The 19,047-nt window shown below is 39.4% G+C and overlaps 1 protein-coding gene across 1 annotated transcript; it reads left to right on the top strand.

Annotated features, from left to right (window-relative positions):
- The first annotated feature begins 14,136 nt into the window (after positions 1-14,136).
- LOC139006923 (lysozyme C-like) lies at positions 14,137-18,775 on the top strand. The gene is made up of 4 exons (XM_070409759.1): positions 14,137-14,319; positions 15,249-15,413; positions 17,030-17,108; positions 17,872-18,775. The coding sequence occupies exons 1-4, from the start codon at positions 14,184-14,186 to the stop codon at positions 17,936-17,938; spliced, it is 447 nt and encodes a 148-aa protein (XP_070265860.1). The 5' UTR covers positions 14,137-14,183; the 3' UTR covers positions 17,939-18,775.
- Positions 18,776-19,047: the final 272 nt, after the last annotated feature.

The following is a 19,047-nucleotide window of genomic DNA, read 5'->3' as shown; positions in this document are numbered from 1 at the left end:
GCATGCATACAAGTCCTTCGGTTGAATTCTTACTCCCCTCCCTCCCGCCCCCCAACTCTCTCTGGCCTTCCCACTGCAGTTTGACCATCAGTTTGAGGCAGCTCTGCCTCTGTATCTATTATTGTTCAAAAGTTTGTAATGGTCTTTATTATCCATGAATGAGTGAGATCATGTGGTATTTTTCCTTCATTGACTGGCTTGTTTCACTTAGCATAATGCTCTCCAGTTCCATCCATGATGTTGCAAATGGTAGGAGTTCCTTCTTTTTAACAGCAGCATAGTATTCCATCGTGTAGATGTACCACAGTTTTCTAATCCATTCATCTACTGATGGGCACTTAGGCTGTTTCCAGATCTTAGCTATGGTGAATTGTGCTGCTATGAACATCTGGTTACATATATCCTTTCTGATTGGTGTTTCTGGTTTCTTGGGATATATTCCTAGTAGTGGGATCACAGGGTCAAATGGGAGTTCCATTTCCAATTTTTTGAGGAACCTCCATACTGCCTTCCATAGTGGCTGCACCAGTCTGCATTCCCACCAGCAGTGCACAAGTGTTCCTTTTTCTCCACATCCTCTCCAGCACTTGTCGTTTGTTGATTTGTTGATGGTGGCCATTCTGACAGGTGTGAGATGGTACCTCATTGTTGTTTTGATTTGCATCTCTCGGATGATTAGTGACTTTGAGCATGTTTTCATATGTCTCTTGGCTTTCTGAATGTCCTCTTTTGAAAGGTGTCTATTTAGATCCTTTGCCCATTTTTTGATTGGATTGTTTATCTTCTTTTTGTTAAGTTGTATGAGTTCCCTATAAATTTTGGAGATTAAGCCCTTATCAGATATGACGTTGGCAAATATGTTTTCCCAAGAGGTGGGTTTTCTTGTTGTTTTGTTGATGGTTTCTTTTGCTGTGCAGAAGCTTTTTATTTTGATGTAGTCCCATTTGTTCAGTTTCTCTTTAGTTTCAACTGCCCTAGGAGCTGTATCAGTGAAGAAATTGTTTTGGCATAAGTCTGAGATTTTGTTGCCTTTGTATTCTTCTAGAATTTTTATGGTTTCCTGTCGTACATTTAAGTCCTTTATCCATTTTGAGTTTATTCTTGTGTATGGTGTAAGTTGGTGGTCTAGTTTCATTTTCTTGCATATATCTGTCCAATTTTCCCAACACCATTTATTGAAGAGACTATCTTGGCTCCATTGTATGTTCTTGCCTCCTTTGTCAAAAATTAATTGAGCATATTGGTTCGGGCTAATTTCTGGACTCTCTATTCTATTCCACTGGTCTATATGTCTGTTCTTGTGCCAGTACCAGGCAGTTTTGAGAACAGTGGCTTTGTAATACAGTTTGATATCTGGCATTGAGATCCCACCTACTTTGTTCTTTCTCAGGATCGCTGCAGCTATTCGGGGTCTTTTTTTATTCCAGATGAATTTTTGGAGAGTTCGTTCTAGATCTTTGAAGAAGGCCATTGGTATTTTAATGGGAAGTGCGTTGAATGTATAGATTGCTTTGGGTAGTATGGACATTTTAATGATGTTGATTCTACCAATCCAAGAACATGGTATGTTCTTCCATCTGTTTATGTCTTCCTCTATCTCTTTTTTCAACGTCCTGTAGTTTTCTGAGTAGAGGTCTTTAACCTCTTTAGTTAAGTTTATTCCTAGGTATCTTAATTTTTTTGGTGCGATGGTAAATGGGATTGTTTTTCTAATCTCTCTTTCTGAAAGTTCACTATTGGTGTATAGAAATGCCTCAGATTTCTTGGGGTTAATTTTGTATCCTGCTACATTGCCAAATTCATGTATTAAGTCTAGTAGCTTTTTGATGGAGTCTCTAGGGTTTTGTATGTATAATATCATGTCATCTGCAAATAAGGACAGTTTTACTTCCTCTTTTCCAATTAGGATGCCTTTTATTTCTTCTTCTTGCCTAATTGCAATGGCTAATACTTCCAGTACTATGTTGAACAGGAGTGGTGAGAGTGGGCATCCCTGTCTTGTTCCTGTTCTTAGGGGAAATGGTGTTAGTTTTTGTCCATTGAGTATGATGTTGGCTGTGGGCCTGTCATATATGGCTTTTATTATGTTGAGGTATGATCCTTCTATTCCCACCTGTCTGAGAGTTTTTATCAAAAATGGGTGTTGGATTTTGTCGAATGCTTTTTCTGCATCAATTGATATGACCATGTGGTTTTTTTCTTTCAATTTGTTTATGTGATGTATCACATTTATTGATTTACGGATGTTGTACCATCCTTGCATCTCTGGGATAAATCCTACTTGGTCATGGTGTATGATCCTTCTGATGTACTGCTGGATCCGATTTGCTAAGATTTTGTTGAGGATTTTGGCATCTATGTTCATGAGGGATATTGGCCTGTAATTCTCTTTCATTGTGATGTCTTTACCTGGTTTTGGTATTAGGGTGATGCTGGCTTCATAGAATGAGCTTGGAAGTGTTCCTTCCTCTTGAATTTTTTGTAGTAGTCTGAGGAGGGTAGGTTTTAGTTCTTCCTTGAATGTTTGGTAGAACTCCCCTGTGAAGCCGTCTGGCCCTGGGCTTTTGTTTGCTGGAAGCTTTCTGATGACTGCTTCAATTTCTTCCATAGTTATTGGCCTATTGAGGTTTTTAGATTCTTCCTGATTGAGTTTTGGAATGTTGTATTTTTCTAGGAATTTGTCCATTTCCTCCAGGTTGTCTAGTTTGTTGGAGTAGAGTTGCCCGTAGTATTGTTTAACAATCATTTGTATTTCTGTGGGGTCTGTTGTTATTTCGCCTCTATCATTTCTGATTTGGTTTATTTGGGACCTTTCTCTTTGCTTCTTGGTGAGCCTGGCGAGGGGTTTGTCAATCTTGTTTATCCTTTCAAAGAACCAGCTCTTGGTTTCATTGATTTTCTGTATTGTTTTTTTGGTCTCTATGTCATTGATTTCTGCTCTAATCTTTATTATCTCCTTCCTTCTGCTCACTCTGGGCTTTTCTTGTTGCTCTCTTTCTAATTCTTTGAGTTGTAGAGTTAGATGATTAACTACCATTTTTTCTTGTTTTTTGAGATAGGCCTGTAGAGCTATAAACTTCCCTCTCAGGACTGCTTTCATTGTGTCCCAGAGGTTTTGGATTGTTGTGTTTTCATTGTCATTAGTGTCCAGGATGTTTTTAATTTCTTCTTTGATGTCATCGGTAACCCAATCAATATTTAATAACATGCTATTCAGCTTCCAAGTGTTTGAGTATTTTGGGTTGTTTTTATTGTAGTTTATTTCTAACATTATGCCATCGTGGTCTGAGAAGATGCTTTTTATGATCTCAATCTTCTTGAATTTGTGGAGACTTTGCTTGTGACCCAATATGTGGTCTATTTTTGAATATGTCCCATGAGCACCTGAGAGGAATGTATATTCCGCAGCTGTGGGGTGTAGTGTTCTGAAGATGTCAATTAAGTCCATCTGATCTAGTGAGTCATTTAGGATTGCTGTTTCTTTGCTGATTGTTTGTCTAGCGGATTTATCCAGTGATGTCAATGGTGTATTAAAGTCCCCTACTATGATTGTGTTATTGTCGATATCTCCCCTGATATCTTCCAGAAGTTTTCTTATGTATGTGGGTGCTCCTGCATTGGGTGCATATATGTTTACCAGGGTTATATCTTTTAATTGGCTGTTTGATCTCTTTTTAAAAAAAATATGTTTTTATTGATTTCATAGAGAAAGAAAGAGAGATAGAAACATCAATGGTAAGAGAGTCATTGATCAACTGCCTCCTGCATGCCCCCTACTGGGGATCAAGCCCTAAGCAAGGCATGTACCCTGACTGGGGATTGAACCAGTCACCCCTTGATTCATGGGTTGACCATCAACCACTGAGCCACACCAGCTGGGCCATTTAATCTCTTTATTCTCTCTTTTTTTTTTTCATTTTTTCATTTTTTAAAAGTATATTTTATTGATTTTTTACAGAGAGGAAAGGAGAGAGATAGAGAGTTAGAAACATCGATGAGAGAGAAACATCGACCAGCTACCTCCTGCACATCTCCCACTGGGGATGTGCCCGCAACCCAGATACATGCCCTTGACCGGAATCGAACCTGGGACCTTTCAGTCCGCAGGCCGACGCTCTATCCACTGAGCCAAACCGGTTTCGGCGTCTCTCTTTATTCTCTAATTCTCACCTTTTCTCTCCTGTTTTGTTTTGTTTTTAATCTGTCTGTTTATGCTTTTTCTGAGAACATATCTCAAATTTATATCTTAACTCATCTAGTAACTTTTTTATTCAGATCAGGGGCTCCTTTTTTATTCTGATTATTTCTTTATTATAGTATCCTTACTTGTTCCATGGACACGGTATTTTGTCATTTCTCTGAGGTATTCTAGATGTTCTTTAGGATTGATTTGGAAAGAATATAAAGAGAACCAAATATTATTTATTTTAATGGGTTTTTCTCTCTTTGGGTCTGGAAAATCTGTCTCATTATTTATTATTAAAGAATTAAGTTCAGCTGGTGTGACTCGATGGTTGAGTACTGACCTATGAACCAGGAGGTCACGGTTCCACAGTCCCGGGTTGTGGGTTCAATCCCCAATGGGGGGTGTGCAGGAGGCAGCCAATCATTGATTCTCTCTCATCCTTGATGTTTCTATCTTTCTCTACCTCTCCCTTCCTCTCTGAAATCAATAAACATATATTAAAAAAATAAAAAAGAATTAAAATTAGTCCTAGCATGAAAAAAGTTCTTAATTTTTTATTAAATAGCAAGAACCAAGTAGTCTCTAGTGAATAATCTTAGAAGCCAGCAGAAAGAGACTGCATTTGAAAAATGAGGGTAACAACAAAAGGATGACATTTGTGTGGCTCAGAATCTATCTTCATAAACAGATACAGTAGCACAATTTCTTTCTCTCTCTCTCTCTCCCTCTCTCTCTTTTTCTCTCTCTCTCTTTCTTTCATTAATCCTCACCCGAGGGTATTTTCCATGGATTTTTAGAGAGAATGGAAGGGAGGGGGGAAAAGAGAGAGAGAGACAGAGACAGAGACAGAGAGAGAGAGAGAGAAACATTACCGATGTGAGAGACACTCATTGATTGGTTGCCTCCCGCACATGCCCTGACCGAGGCCAGGATCCAGCCTGCAACCGAGGTATGTGCCCTTGACCAGAATCGAATCTGGGATCCTTCAGTCAGCAGGCTGATGCTCTATCCACTGAGCAAAACTAACCAGGGTGGAAGCACAATTTCTATTGAGTTCTGCCAGCGTAGATTTAAAAAAATTACACAGCATCCTCAGATGACCATTTTTAAAGGTAACATGTAGGTAGAAATATGTGTTTGTGTAGTGTAGGGGAGGAAAAAACCTTTTGTTTTCTAAAAAAAAATTATTTTCTAAAATATTCCAGTAATGTATTAGACAAAAAGTCATTAAAAAGTTATAAAAAATTCATGAGTTCATGTAATCCTGTGTAATTAATTCTTATTCTGCTTGATTTGGGGTTAGCAGTTTCAAGCATTTTCACAAAACATGAGAGTAAAATAAAAAATTATCTGTGGTTGACAAAAGACTTAAAATGGTGTGGTTACAGGTCTGATGAGAGTTTATTTAAATGCAATTGGCAAAAAAAAAAAGTTAGTGATTTCTCTGACATACAGCATTTTAAGATGGTAGCTGAAATTATGACAGATAACATTATATCAAGACATATCAGATTTCTAGAAATTTTACACAATTTCTGGAACACTTATATTAATAACATATACCCATACAAATATAACTCAAGGAACTGTTAAATACCATTTTCATTTGACATGCTCCCCATGTAATTTAACATATCAAATAAACCTGATTAATTTAATATTTCTCTGTTTATAAGGACAGAGAACAAGTCTTTAAGATTTCCCAAAGGCCATTTGGCAAATCTCAAAGTCAGTTTAAGGTCAAGAATAACTGTCTTTAGAATTTGATTTGGGGAAGCTGTAAAAAAATGTTGAAAGCTTTGAACACTGATTAAACAGGATCACGGGTTAGTATGAAACAATACTTAAGTTACTTATTCAACCAAAGTGACAATAAAAGATTTCACATACACAATTGCCTTTGGCTAAGAACAAGTGTAGTATCAAAGGCAAATACAGGAAGTAACACACCAGGAAAAAACCTAATCTCATTGAACATTGGAAAGACTCGGTTTTCCGTAAGTAATCAAAGACCTGATAAAGGAAGGACATGAAGTACTCAGGTGATTATTCTGATGAGGCACAGGATCCTTGTTTCCCAGGCAAGTTAGTTAACAGGTAAAGAGTAATCTCTTTTTAAATTTTTTATTTTATTTATTTTAATTTTCCAGCAGCATTTATCCCCTCTATGCCCTCTTCCACCTCCAGCACAGCCCCCCCCCCCCCCCCCAATTACCACACTGTTGTCCAGAGAAATCTTTTATTTTAACAGAGAGAGAAAATTAAATTCTAGTTTTGCACAGGCACACTATCATTATTAAGGCTTATTTAAAAAACCTTTTAATAAATTAACTCAGTTTTCACCAGCTTGACCGCACAAGATAAGAATTCCTCCCTTTTTTTCTCCCTTCATTTCTCTTTCTCTCTCTCTGTTCTTCACTTTCTATACCTATTTAGGTTTTATCTTCTTCTTTTCTAGTCTAAAATAACCTTTAAATAACTTCTAAATTAGGACAAAATGACTCTTCTTTTATTGGGTATTTTTATTTATTTATTTGTAATAAATCTTTATTGTTGAAAGTATTATATATGTCCCCTTTTTCCACATTGCCCTCGCCCACCCCCCTCTCACTCCAATCCTTCACCACCCTATTGTCTGTATCTATGGGTTATGCATAGCATATACGTATATGCTTAACAAAAATGTATCCTCAGCCCAGCCAGCATATCTCAGTGGTTGAGCGTTGACCTATGAACCAGGAGGTCATGGTTCCATTCTGGTCAGGGCACATGCTCGTGTTGCAGGTTCGATCCCCAGTGTGGGGAGTACAGGAGGCAGCCAATCAATGTCTCTCTCATCATTAATATTTCTATCTTTCTATCTTTCTCTCTCCCTCTCCTTCATCTCTGAAATCAATAAAAATATTTTTTTACAAAATGCATCCTCATACTTCAAACATTTTGCTACCAAAAACAAATCTTAGTTTCCTTGCAAAAATTACAGTAACAAAGAACTTAAAAAGTTAAACATGTGGCTTTTTTTCACTGCCATCTTGACATATATTAAGCAAATCATTTTTATTGTATGTTTCATTCTTAGGTTGAAGTTACAAAGTTATAATCTCAAACATCGAGCAGAGATAAGCTTATTTGACTAGCCTTAAAGATTATAAGTGCTTATATTTTCTTTAAGCCAACTAAAAAGAACTCTTCTACAAATTAATTTTTAGAAATAATATCTGGAGGGAGAAAAATATTACATAAATGACATACATACAAGCACCAACAGATGCAGAGACCTTTGAGCTTTTATTTTAAAAGCCACAATAGCCTATCCGGTTTGGCTCAGTGGATAGGGCCTCGGCCTGCGGACTCAAGGGTCCCGGGTTCGATTCCGGTCAAGGGCATGTACCTTGGTTGCGGGCACATTCCCAGTTGGGAGTGTGCAAGAGGCAGCTGATCGATGTTTCTGACTCTCTGTCCCTCTCCCTTCCTCTCTGTAAAAAATCAATAAAATATATTTAACAATAAATAAATAAATAAAAGCCACAATAATACAGGGGGAAAAGGAGACATATGTAAAACTTTAGACGATAAAAAAAATAATAATAATTAATTAAGTAATTAATTTTTAAAAAGCCACAATAATAGAGGTATAATAATACAAAACTCAGCTAGCTTATAAAAAGGAATGATTGGATCTAAGCGGTGTTTTTGGCAGATAGAACAAGTTACGTTTACCTACTCAGATGACTGAAGCTCTTTACCAATATTTGTGGAGAAGACTTGGAAAATTTTTACTTGTCTTTAATAGGTAATCTTACGGAGTCTGTGGACTAAAATTTTGGTCAAGGGAGCCTATGGGAATATCAAGTAGCAGTTTATTTTTTAAACTCCTCTCTACCCCCCCTGTCTTGGTGGTTGCTTTAACCAGCACTTATCTATTAGGGTGCTCACATTTTAAAGACATGAAAAGATTAATATTTCCACAGGACTGAGAAAGGAAGTAGGTTTTATCTAAGAAGGAACTCAGTGTCTTAGTTACCTGTTACCAGAAATTTAGGGTACTAAGTATTTAAGGTGCTGCTTTCTTTTTTTAAGGTGTGAGTCCAATCTATTTTTTTTTTCAGTGAATGCCCAAAATACAGGTGTCCCCCCAAAAATGTATATACACTGTGAATAATTATAAGGCAGAATACATCTCCTTTTCAAAATGTAATAGAATATGCAGCTATCAGTTGTTAAAGTGTGTATACATTTTTTATTGTTGTTAATCCTCACCCTGGGATATTTTACCATAGATTTTTAGAGAGAGGGGATGGGAGCAGGAGAGACACAGCGACAGAAACATTGATGTGAGAGAGAGAATTTATTGGTTGCCTCCTGCACACCCCCGACCAAGGCTAGGATTGAGCCTGTAATCAAGGTACATGCCCTTGACCAAAGTCAAACCCGGGACCCTTCAGTCCGTGGGCCAATGCTCTATCCACTGAGCCAAACCCTGCTAGGACTAAAGTGTGTATAGATTTTTTGGGGACACCCTGTATAGGAAGTCCTGGACCTTATGGGGTCTGCTTACAGAGTAAGGAACAATAAGTGAAGTCTTTGTTGCATTTTCTGGGTCTTCCTGAAAGCAATTTCCGGGCTACCAGTACTTATGTAAGTTTCACACCTGCTTCAGTATCACTTGCAGTTTTGACATTTGTGTTAAGCTTGGTCTCCACTTCCTAAAATTATTAAGGAATTGTTTTGGGGTTTTCATGTTTTTTTTTTTTTTTTTGTTTAAAGTTTTTTTGTTGCATTTTTAAAAATTAAATGTGTAGGGGTGATTGGGTTAATAAAATTAGATAGGTTTCAAGTGTGCAGTTCTATGATATATCATCTGTATATTGTATTGTGTGCTTACCACTCAAAGTCAAATCTTCTGTCATCATATATATATATACTAGAGGCCGGGTGCACAAAAATTTGTGCACTCGCAGGGGTGGGGAGGGGGGTCCCCCAGCCAGGCCTGTGCCCTCTCACAGTCTGGGACCCCTCGGGAGATAACGACCTGCTGGCTTAGGCCGCTCCCGGGTGGCAGAGGGCAGGCCCAATCCCTAGGTGCAGCCCCTGGTCATGCACAGAGCAGGGCGGATTGGGAGGTTGCGATGCCACTCTCAGTCACGCTCAGGGTAGGGCTGATTGGGGAGTTGGGGCACCGCCCCCTGTCACACTCAGGCAGGGTCGATGGGGAGGTTGCGGCACCACCCTATGTCACGCACAGAGCAGGGCCGATCAGGGGGTTGGGGCGCTGCCCCCTGTCACTCACAGAGCTGGGCCCATCAGGGGGATTGGGGCTCCGTACCCTGTTACACACAGAGCAGGGTCGATCAGGGGGTTGGGGAGCTTCCCCTTGTTACGCACAGAGCAGGGCCGATCAGGGGGTTGGCGTGCTGCACCTTGTCAAACACAGAGCTTCAGGGTAATCAGGGGGTTGGGGGGCTCCCCCCTATCAGGCACAGAGCAGGGCTGATCAGGGGGTTTGGGCGCTGCCCCCTGTCACGCTGATCCCGGTGCCGGGAGGCATATTACCCTTTTACTATAAAGAATAGAGGCCTGGTGCATGGGTAGGGGCCAGCTGGTTTGCCCTGAAGGGTGTCCTGGATCAGGGTGGGGGTCCCCACTGGGGTGCCTGGCAAGTCTGGCTGAGGGGCTGAGGGCTGTTTTCTGGCTGGCGAGTGACTGAAGCTCCCAACCGCTCCTTTTTTTCTTATTTTTTTTTTTAATTCTGGGCCAGCTTTAGCTCTGAGGCCTCGCTGCTGAAAACATCGATACAATGTTGCGGTCCGGCTGGCTTTCAGTCCGGCTGGTTTCTGGGGTTTTGTTTAGCTTCTTATTTGCAACATAGTACATAGTTGCTTAGAGTTGCAGCTGAGAGGCTGGCAAGTTAGGTGGGGAACGTTGGAGTCCGCAGTCACTGAAGCAAGCAAGCCTCCCTGTTCGCTTCAGTGCATGGCTGCCGGCCGCCATCTTGGCTGACAGTTAATTTGCATAAGGATATGCTGATTAGCCAATGGGAAGGGTAGCGGTCATACGCTAATTACCATGTTTCTCTTTTATTAGTGTAGATATTCCCCTTTATTGAATTGTAGAGAGACAGCAAGGGAGAGGGACAGAGATAGAAACATCGATGAGAGAGACACATCATTGAACGGTTGCCTCCTGCATGCCCCCTACTGGGGATTGAGTCTGAAACTCAGGTATGTGCCCTGACCAGGAATTGAACCAGTGAACTCTTAAATCCTGGGTCAAAACTCAACCAATGAGCCACACCAGCTGGGCTGTCACCACATATTTGACCTCTTTACTCTTAGCTAATCCTCCAATCCACCTTACTGTTGCCTGTGTCTATGAGTTTTTGTTTGCCTTGTTTGTTCACTTGTTGCTTCCAGTTTTATTTCCCACATGTGGTTCTTGACTTTTTCTGTCTGACTTATTTCACTTAGCATTATATTCTCAAATCTATCCATGTTGTTGCAAATGGCAGTATTTCATCTTTTCTTACTGCCGAGTCGTATTCCATGGTATACATTTAGCACATCTTTATCCAAGAATCTACTGAAGGATACTTTGTTTCTGTGACTTGGCCACCATGAATAATACTACAATGAATATAAGGGTGCATATATCTTTGTGAATACATGTTTTCAAAATGTTTGGGTAGATACCCAGAAGAGGGGTTGTTGGGTTATATGTAACTCTATTAATTTTTTTTTGAGGAAACTCCATACCTGTTTCCATAGTGGATGTAGAGTTTACATTCCTACCAGCAGTGAATGAGGGTTCTTTTTTCTCCACAGCCTCTCAAAACTTCTTACTAGTCTTGTTGATAACAGCCATTCTAATAGGTGTGAAGTGATATCTCCTTGTAGTTTTGATTTGCATTTCACTAATAGCCAGTGAAGTTGAACATCTTTTCAGATAGCTATTGGCCGTTTGTATGTCTTCTTGGGAGAGGTGTCTGTTCAGGTCCTCTGCCTGTTTTTTATTTGGATTGTTTGTTTGTTTGGTGTTGAGTTGTATGAGTTCTTTAATATTTTGAATATTAACCCCTTGTCAGAACTGTTGTTTGCAAATATCTTCTCCCATTCGGGTCCCCTCCCCCCCCCCCCCCCCCCACACACACACACTCACACACACACTCACACACACTAAGGCATTCTTCTATATCTATCTTCCTTTCTCCATCCCTCCCTCCTTTCTCTCTCTCTCTCTCTTTCTCTCTCAATAGGATATTTGTTTAGCATAAGAGCTCTCTTGAAAATCCTTTTAGATGTGAAAGGCCAGATCTTCAAAGATGTACCTATTTCAATTGTCACTACATACCAATAAGTCTTTTTATGGCTTAACCATGGACACAAGAGCTGTCTCCAAAGAGTGCATAAAAGATGCAGATTTCTCAAGATGCAGAGCCACTCCAAAGATAACCTAAGAAAGCAAAGACCTCACTGTCACAGGTAGTAAAGAAACTTCTATCTCCCACAAAGTGAGACACCTTAAATCACAGACCCATTCATCCATGTTACTAGAAAAGAGATACTGGGATGGGAATTTTTCCAGCGCAAACAAGGCAGCTAAGGTAGATATGACAATGGTTCTTTATATACTGGGACTCTTTGTTAAGATAAACTCTCCAGCTTGGCTGGCGTGGCTCAGTGGTTGAGTGTTGACCTATGAACCAGAAGGTCACGGTTTGATTCCTTGTCAGGGCACATGCCCAGGTTGTGGGCCCTGTTCCTTGTGTGAAGCATATGCAGAAGGCAGCTGATCAATGATTCTCTCTCATCATTGATGTTTCTCTCTCTCTCTCCCTTCCTCTCTGAAATAAATAATAGACATATATTACATACTCTCCGGAAGGCTGGCACATTTAGACAAAGAGAATGCTGCTTTTAACATCTTAGGTTCCTAGCCAGCTGGCTAGCTGACTGCCTGATGCAAGCTTGACAATGAACGCCCCTCCCCACCCGCAAGTGGCAGAACCAAGAGTATTCTCACTGGTTACAAAGCCAAGTTTTTAGTACATAAAATAAGACAAATGGAGATGCTCATCTTATGATTTTCGTTTTTATGAAAAATGACACCAAAGACAGAGACAAAAGAAAACCCGACTGTTTCTGGTAAGCTAAGGATCAATAACCTATGGGCACCCCAAAGCAAATTTATAAGAGTCATAATTCAAGATCTATTTTTACAAGTGATTTTCTCCTGCCATTATAAATTTGGAGAGAAGAGACAAGGAGAAAATGTTACTCTCCTTTTTTGACTCATCTGATATGGAACACTGACATGGTGAGAATTCTTACCTTCTGTTGTCTGTTGTCACTTATCCCATAGCTCAACTGCAGTCTCTGGGGAGGGTGGACTATCCCAGTCTTCTAATGTCCCATCCTCATTGCCAGAAACTCTACGGGAGGAAAAAAATCCCTTCCCTTCCACGCTTTTAGGGTTTCAGCTGGGACTCTGTAACAAAAGACAGATTCACAAGAAAAAATAAGCATGTTTATAAAATGCACATCTCATATATGCTTGGGAGAAATGCAGGGTTGAGTAACTCCAAGAAGTGACTAGCCCTTGCATTTTCATAGCATCTTCACCAAGAACAATACATTTTTAGAGAAATGACAAGACAGAGGAAAAGAGCCTTATTCTTCCAAGGGCAGCGAACCGTGGGAAGCTGAATATATGGGGAACTAATGGAAGATAATAGCTGGTCAGTAAAGTTTGTTATGTGCTGCCTCAGGGCTGACAAGCATCTAGTATTGTAGGTTATTAACTTCTGTACAAATTTATGTTCTGCTTCAGGCACATAGTATAGAGATCTTTCTGTGGGTCTGTTTTTTCTTAATTGCCTTCAGCTCAAAATAATCCTTCTGGCAAAGGCACAGGTTTTCAAGCGGCATATTCTGCTATTCTGTAGGTTTGATTATAAAGTTCCCCAACTTTATAATGACCCCTATGTTATAACATGGAAATCTGAGGTAAGGCATTGTTGAAAAGGTGTTAGGGATGTTGTTCACATGAGGCTTATTTATAAACAAAACATGCCCTGACCGGTTTGGCTCAGTGGATAGAGTGTCAGCCTGCTGACTGAATGGTCCCAGGTTCAATTCCAGTCAATGGCATGTACCTTGGTTGCGGGCACATCCCCAGTAGGGGGTGTGCAGGAGGCAGCTGATAGATGTTTCTAACTCTCTATCCCTCTCCCTTCCTCTCTGTGAAAAAATCAATAAAATATATTTAAAAACACCAGCAACACATATCATAGTAACAAAAAAAAATTAAAGTAGACCGGCCAGTGTGGCACAATGGTTGAGCCTCGACCTATGAGGTCATGGTTCGCTTCCTGGTCAGGGCACATGCAGATCAGTGATTCTCTGTCATCATTGATGTTTCTATTTCTCTATCCCTCTCTGACATCAATAAAAAATATATTTTTAAAAAATTTTACAAAAAAGTTAAAGTAGAAATCTGGCTGGGCAACATCATGTGGTGCTATATACCTATTAAAACGACAGACAAGGTGTCTCGTTCTTTTATGCAAAGAGTACATAAAATAATTTTAAGTTGAAAAAGATGAAAACAGCATGTGAACACACACAAAACAATTTAATGAAATGAATGTTAATGAAAAATCAGAGCTCATTTTCAGTTTGTATAAAATGTTCGTTTGTGGGTTTTTTTTCTTTCTTTAGAGTTGCTCAAATTCATAAAAATAAGAGAAAGTTCCTGTTTTGGAAACAGTGCTAATACCAATTCTTCCTGAGCAGGTCTTTAAACATTGTCATTTCATCAATTTCCTGTGGATTAATTCTTTTAACCTTTTGAAGTCAGAGAACCAAAAAATTGTTCCTGTTTTCCACATAGCTCAAAGGGTGGGGCCTCCAAACCACTAGGAGAAGAAGGAAGTTAAAAGAGGTTAAATACTGGGGCCAGCCTCCCCTGGCCAGCTGAGCAGTCTGGCTTCGCAGTCAACATGAAGGCTCTCCTGACGCTGGGGCTTCTCCTCCTCTCTGTCGCCGTCCAGGCCAAGGTCTATGAGAGGTGTGAGCTGGCCAGAACCTTGAAAAGACTTGGAATGGATGGCTACAGGGGAGTGAGCCTGGCAAACTGTAAGTTACCTCTCCCTACTTCCAAATAGCCAGCCAGGTGTGCAACAGACTAATAGAGGATGAATAATGAGAAAGGGGCTTTGCGTGAATGGACTTCTTTAAGAAAAGTTATTTGAGGACTTTTATACTTAAAATGGTTAAAAAAATATATCAACTTGTTTCTTTATAAACAGAAATGCCAGATGAAGGAATGAGGGCACAGGAGTGCAAAATTGTGCACCATTCTAAGTAAACCACCACCCGTTGTACTCTGCGAGTGCTACCAAGCTTGCCACTTGCCGCAGACTCAGTGGCACATGTAGGCTGACTGATACATTTGAGCACCTGAGAAACCTCTGCCATGTCTTTTGTGCTTGACTCCAGCTCTTTCCCGTGTGGCACCTGGGCTCTGTGAGCCTAGAATAATGCAGTGTTTTTCTCTTTTTTAATCCCCCTGCATGACATGAGGCTTTTCATAGCAAAGTTTTTTTATTGTTGTTTTTTTAATTATGTTGAAATCTCAATACAGGGGCAGTAGGAACCTATTTCCTCTCAATCACTGTTTATGTCAGGATCCCTGAAATGCAGCATGAAATGCCATCTTATTATTCTTTCTCGCTCTAGTTGATTAACTGTTTTCGTTTTCTTCTATGCAATCCTACATGTGCCTGTGTAAAAGTTACTTTGTATTTTAGCCCATTTTTGTCAATGTTATCAATGTATGTTTAGGTTGAATTCGAACACTTCCTCTTAATAACTATTTTTGAATGAATGAATGGTTTGATGGATATATGGATGGATGGACTATGAAATAGTCTTTCCTCTTCTACATCTTTGTCCTCATGAAGTAAGTCATTAGTAAAATAAAATTAGCTATATAGAACTGATTATGGTATGCAGTATGTGTCATATGGTATTGCTATTTATTACTAAAAATATGTTATTTTCAGGGATGTGTTTGGCCAGATGGGAAAGTAGTTACAACACACGAGCTACAAACTACAATCGTGGAGACAGCAGCACTGATTATGGGATATTCCAGATCAATAGCCGCTACTGGTGTAATGATGGCAGAACCCCAAGAGCAGTTAACGGCTGTGGTATAAACTGCAACGGTAAGAGAAAATAACGTTTAAGTGATGGCACAGGACCCATCTGGTTATGCTTACAAGAATAGAGATTCAATACAAATGAAAAGGTTTTGAAAAATTCAACAGGAACCTAGAAGAACGCCATCTCGCCCTGGCTGGGTGGCTCAGTTGGTTGGAGCATCATCCCGTACAACAAAAGGTTTCGGGTTCAAGTCTTTGTCAGGGCACATACCTAGGTTGCGAGTTCTATCCCTAGTTGGTGTGAGTATGGGAGGCAACCAATTAATGTTTCTCTCTCTTTCTCTCTCTCTCTCTCTCCTTCTTTCTCTAAAATTAAAAAAACACACATATCCTCAGGTGAGGATTAAAAAAAAAAGAGATGACTCTGACTTTAAAAAATCAAATCAAATCAAATCATAAAAATGAAAATATTGGAGAAGTATTATCAAATTGATATCGTTAAATTTGTAAATGTTAAAATTCTAATAGAAAAGATTATTCTTAGAATATTCTTTTGTATCCAGTTAATTTATTTTAAAAATATTTTGTATTCTATAATAATTTGTGGTCACTGAGTAAAAATTCTTACTACCAAGAGATTTATGACTACTAGTAACTTTTGGAATATATTGTTCTAGATAGAATACATATCAATCATGTCTGTGAACATAAAGCTATGTCTGTATATATATACCTACATATAAACATGTAATAATGTGTGGTGTTCTTTATGGTTATTTTTTATTATTATTACTGATTTTGGAGAGAGAGGAAGGGAGAGGGCGAAACATTGATGTGAGAAACATGGATTGGCTGCCTCCTGCACGCCCCTACTGGGGATTAAGCCCACAACCTGGGCATGTACCCTGACCAGGAATCCAACCGTGATGTCCTGGTTCATGGGTTGATGCTCAACCATTGAGCCCACCGGCCAGGCACAATGTGTGTTTTAACAAAAATGAAATTGTACTACATATACTGCTTTACAATTTGTTCCTTATCACACAAAATTATTTATATGTTAACAAATACCAATCTTTATTTTATTTTTATTAATATTTTATTTTTATTTTTATTCTTTTATTTTATTTTTGGGAAATATTGATCTTTTTTCCCTTTTTTTTACATAGAGAGGAGGGGGGAGAGAGAAATAAAGAGAGAGAGAGAAACATCAATGCGAGAGAGACACAGATTGGTTGCCTCCCACATGTGCCCAGACTGGAGCCATGGATGGAGTCTGCAACCGAGGTACACACCCTTGACTGTGAATCCAACCCTCGACCCTTCAGATCTGCGGGCCGACGCTCTAACCACTGAGAAAAACTGGCCAAGGCTCTTATTTCTTTAGGGGAAATCTCTAGTAGCAGAATTGCTGATTAAAAATTACTAGGTTGGTTCCTCCTTTTCTTCTAATAGTGCCTATTACAAAGAGAACTATCTATCTATCACAGTAGTTGATAGTTCCAGAACTTCCAATGACTTTGGTATCTGAGATTCCTCCCAACATTCACAGATGCATAACTTGTGGAAAAGAATTGTAGTGTCCATTCCTTAGGCTAAGAGAATAAAATGGGCTAAACCTAAACTTAAAATGAAATTTCTGTGAAAGTTGTCTTCATTCCTAACCACCTGTTTTTCAGTTTTGCTTCAAGATGACATCACTCAAGCTGTAACCTGTGCCAAGAGGGTTGTCAGGGATCCACAAGGCATCAGAGCATGGTATGTGTAATCTTAGAGGGGAAAGCTTTTACCCTGTGTTAGGAGAGAGGTGAGAGAAGATTTTCAAGGACCATCATATGCTCCTGAGAACTGAAAGTTGCAGCTTTAGATTTATGCTAAACAAAGTATCACTTAGAACAGTGGTTCTCAACCTGTGGGTCGCGACCCCTTTGGCGGTCGAACGATCCTTTCACACGGGTCGCCTAAGACCATCCTGCATATCAGATATTTACATTACGATTCATAACAGTAGCAACATTACAGTTATGAAGTAGCAACGAAAATAATTTTATGGTTGGGTCACATCATGAGGAACTGTATTTAAAGGCCCAGAAGGTTGAGAACCACTGACTTAGAAGCAATCTATTTTAACATTTTAACGGATTCAGAATCTTTTCCTCTTATTCCTCCATTAATTTGGGAGGATTTCTAGAATTTTTAAGATTCTCCACACTCTACCAGTTCCTTGTCCTATTTTGAAATGTTTCGAATGAGGTAAATGTAGAATGCACTTTGCAGTGGCTGTTAGGAAATGCACGTGACTCTCGGGGTCAGCATACTATGCTGTAGCCAGGGCTTTGGGGAGAAGTGAAGTATTGGGTGTACATATCTCCATTTAATAAATAGCAATACCTGGATCTATCCAAAGCCTGTATTTCATATAGTGTTAAAATAGTTTGTCCTCACAAAGGATTTGATGTATGTCTACCACAGTGAAGATACGCTTTAACCTTATCACCATGTGTCTCACCTTTCCCTACAGGGTGGCCTGGAGAAATCGCTGTCAAAACCAAGATGTCTCTCAGTATACCCGGGGCTGTGGAGTGTAACTGGACAGCTTTCCTTCTTCAGCTCCTTTTCTCTCGTTTTCCTATTCAGGGAGTAGCAGTTGAGTAAAAGTTCACACCTTTTTCAAATAAATAATGTTTTTACAGAAGCAGGAGCAAAATACGGTCTTTCTTCTAAGAGGCCAATGTTGTCTAATGTGTTAATTATTGGGTAGTAAGTCTACAACATGTTTCAGTGTGCTGATAGAGCTACTGCTGGTGAAAATTTACCTAAATCTTGATTACCAAATACGTCTCCAATATATTCAGTTCTTAATCAAAGACTTCATCTTGAATGACACCAGTATTCCTCAATGTTTGATATATATGTAACAAAAGACTATCTTAAAACACATTGACCTCAGGCAAAATCTCAGCTGTGTAGGCATTTGATGTGTTCATCTGTTCATTCGTCTCCCAAAACAGTAAAAGATAACCATTCTTTGTTGGGCAATATCAAATTTACAAAAGAACAGAATGCCAAATAGCTGAAAATGGAGACGGCCTGGATTAAGAATATTGTTTTGATTAAGTGTGATCTTTGGTTTAAATGCTTTCTTAGAAATGTTACTTTTATACAGCTTTAAAAATGAACTCACAATTTATATATCCATCTACTTTAGCCCTTTAAGGAACTTTTTTATGCATCTTGCTGATCATGAAGGAATATCAAGAAGGATTAGATTAGCTGTTGCTGTTTCTTAATTTTATAAGCTTAGATTCCTGCATTATGACTAAAACTGGAGGCAAATGAGTTTGAAAGTATTGAAATAATTGCTAATTAACCACCAGTGTGAACTTATTATGTTGTTAAAAAAATAAACATTTTCATTAAAGGACTCATACCTTGTCTTTCTCTAGTGTGAAAAAAAATGACTTAGCCCTCTTAACATTTCCTTATACCTCACCTGTACCCAAACAGGTTATATTGCTGGGAAAAAACAACAACCCACAGGCATGCTGACAGATCTCACTTTAACTTCATAACCACACCTGGCCAGTGTGGCGCAGTGATTGAGCATCAACTCATGAGCCAGGAGGTCAGGGTTCAATTCCCTGTCAGAGCTCATTCTTGGGTTACGGGGCATGATCCACAGTAGGGGGCATGCAGG

The sequence above is a fragment of the Myotis yumanensis genome, unplaced genomic scaffold (genome assembly GCF_028538775.1).
Source record: "Myotis yumanensis isolate MYYU_CA2020_CCGP unplaced genomic scaffold, mMyoYum1.0.hap1 SCAF_3, whole genome shotgun sequence".
NCBI lineage: Eukaryota > Metazoa > Chordata > Mammalia > Chiroptera > Vespertilionidae > Myotis > Myotis yumanensis.
This window is presented reverse-complemented; position numbering and strand designations above follow the sequence as displayed.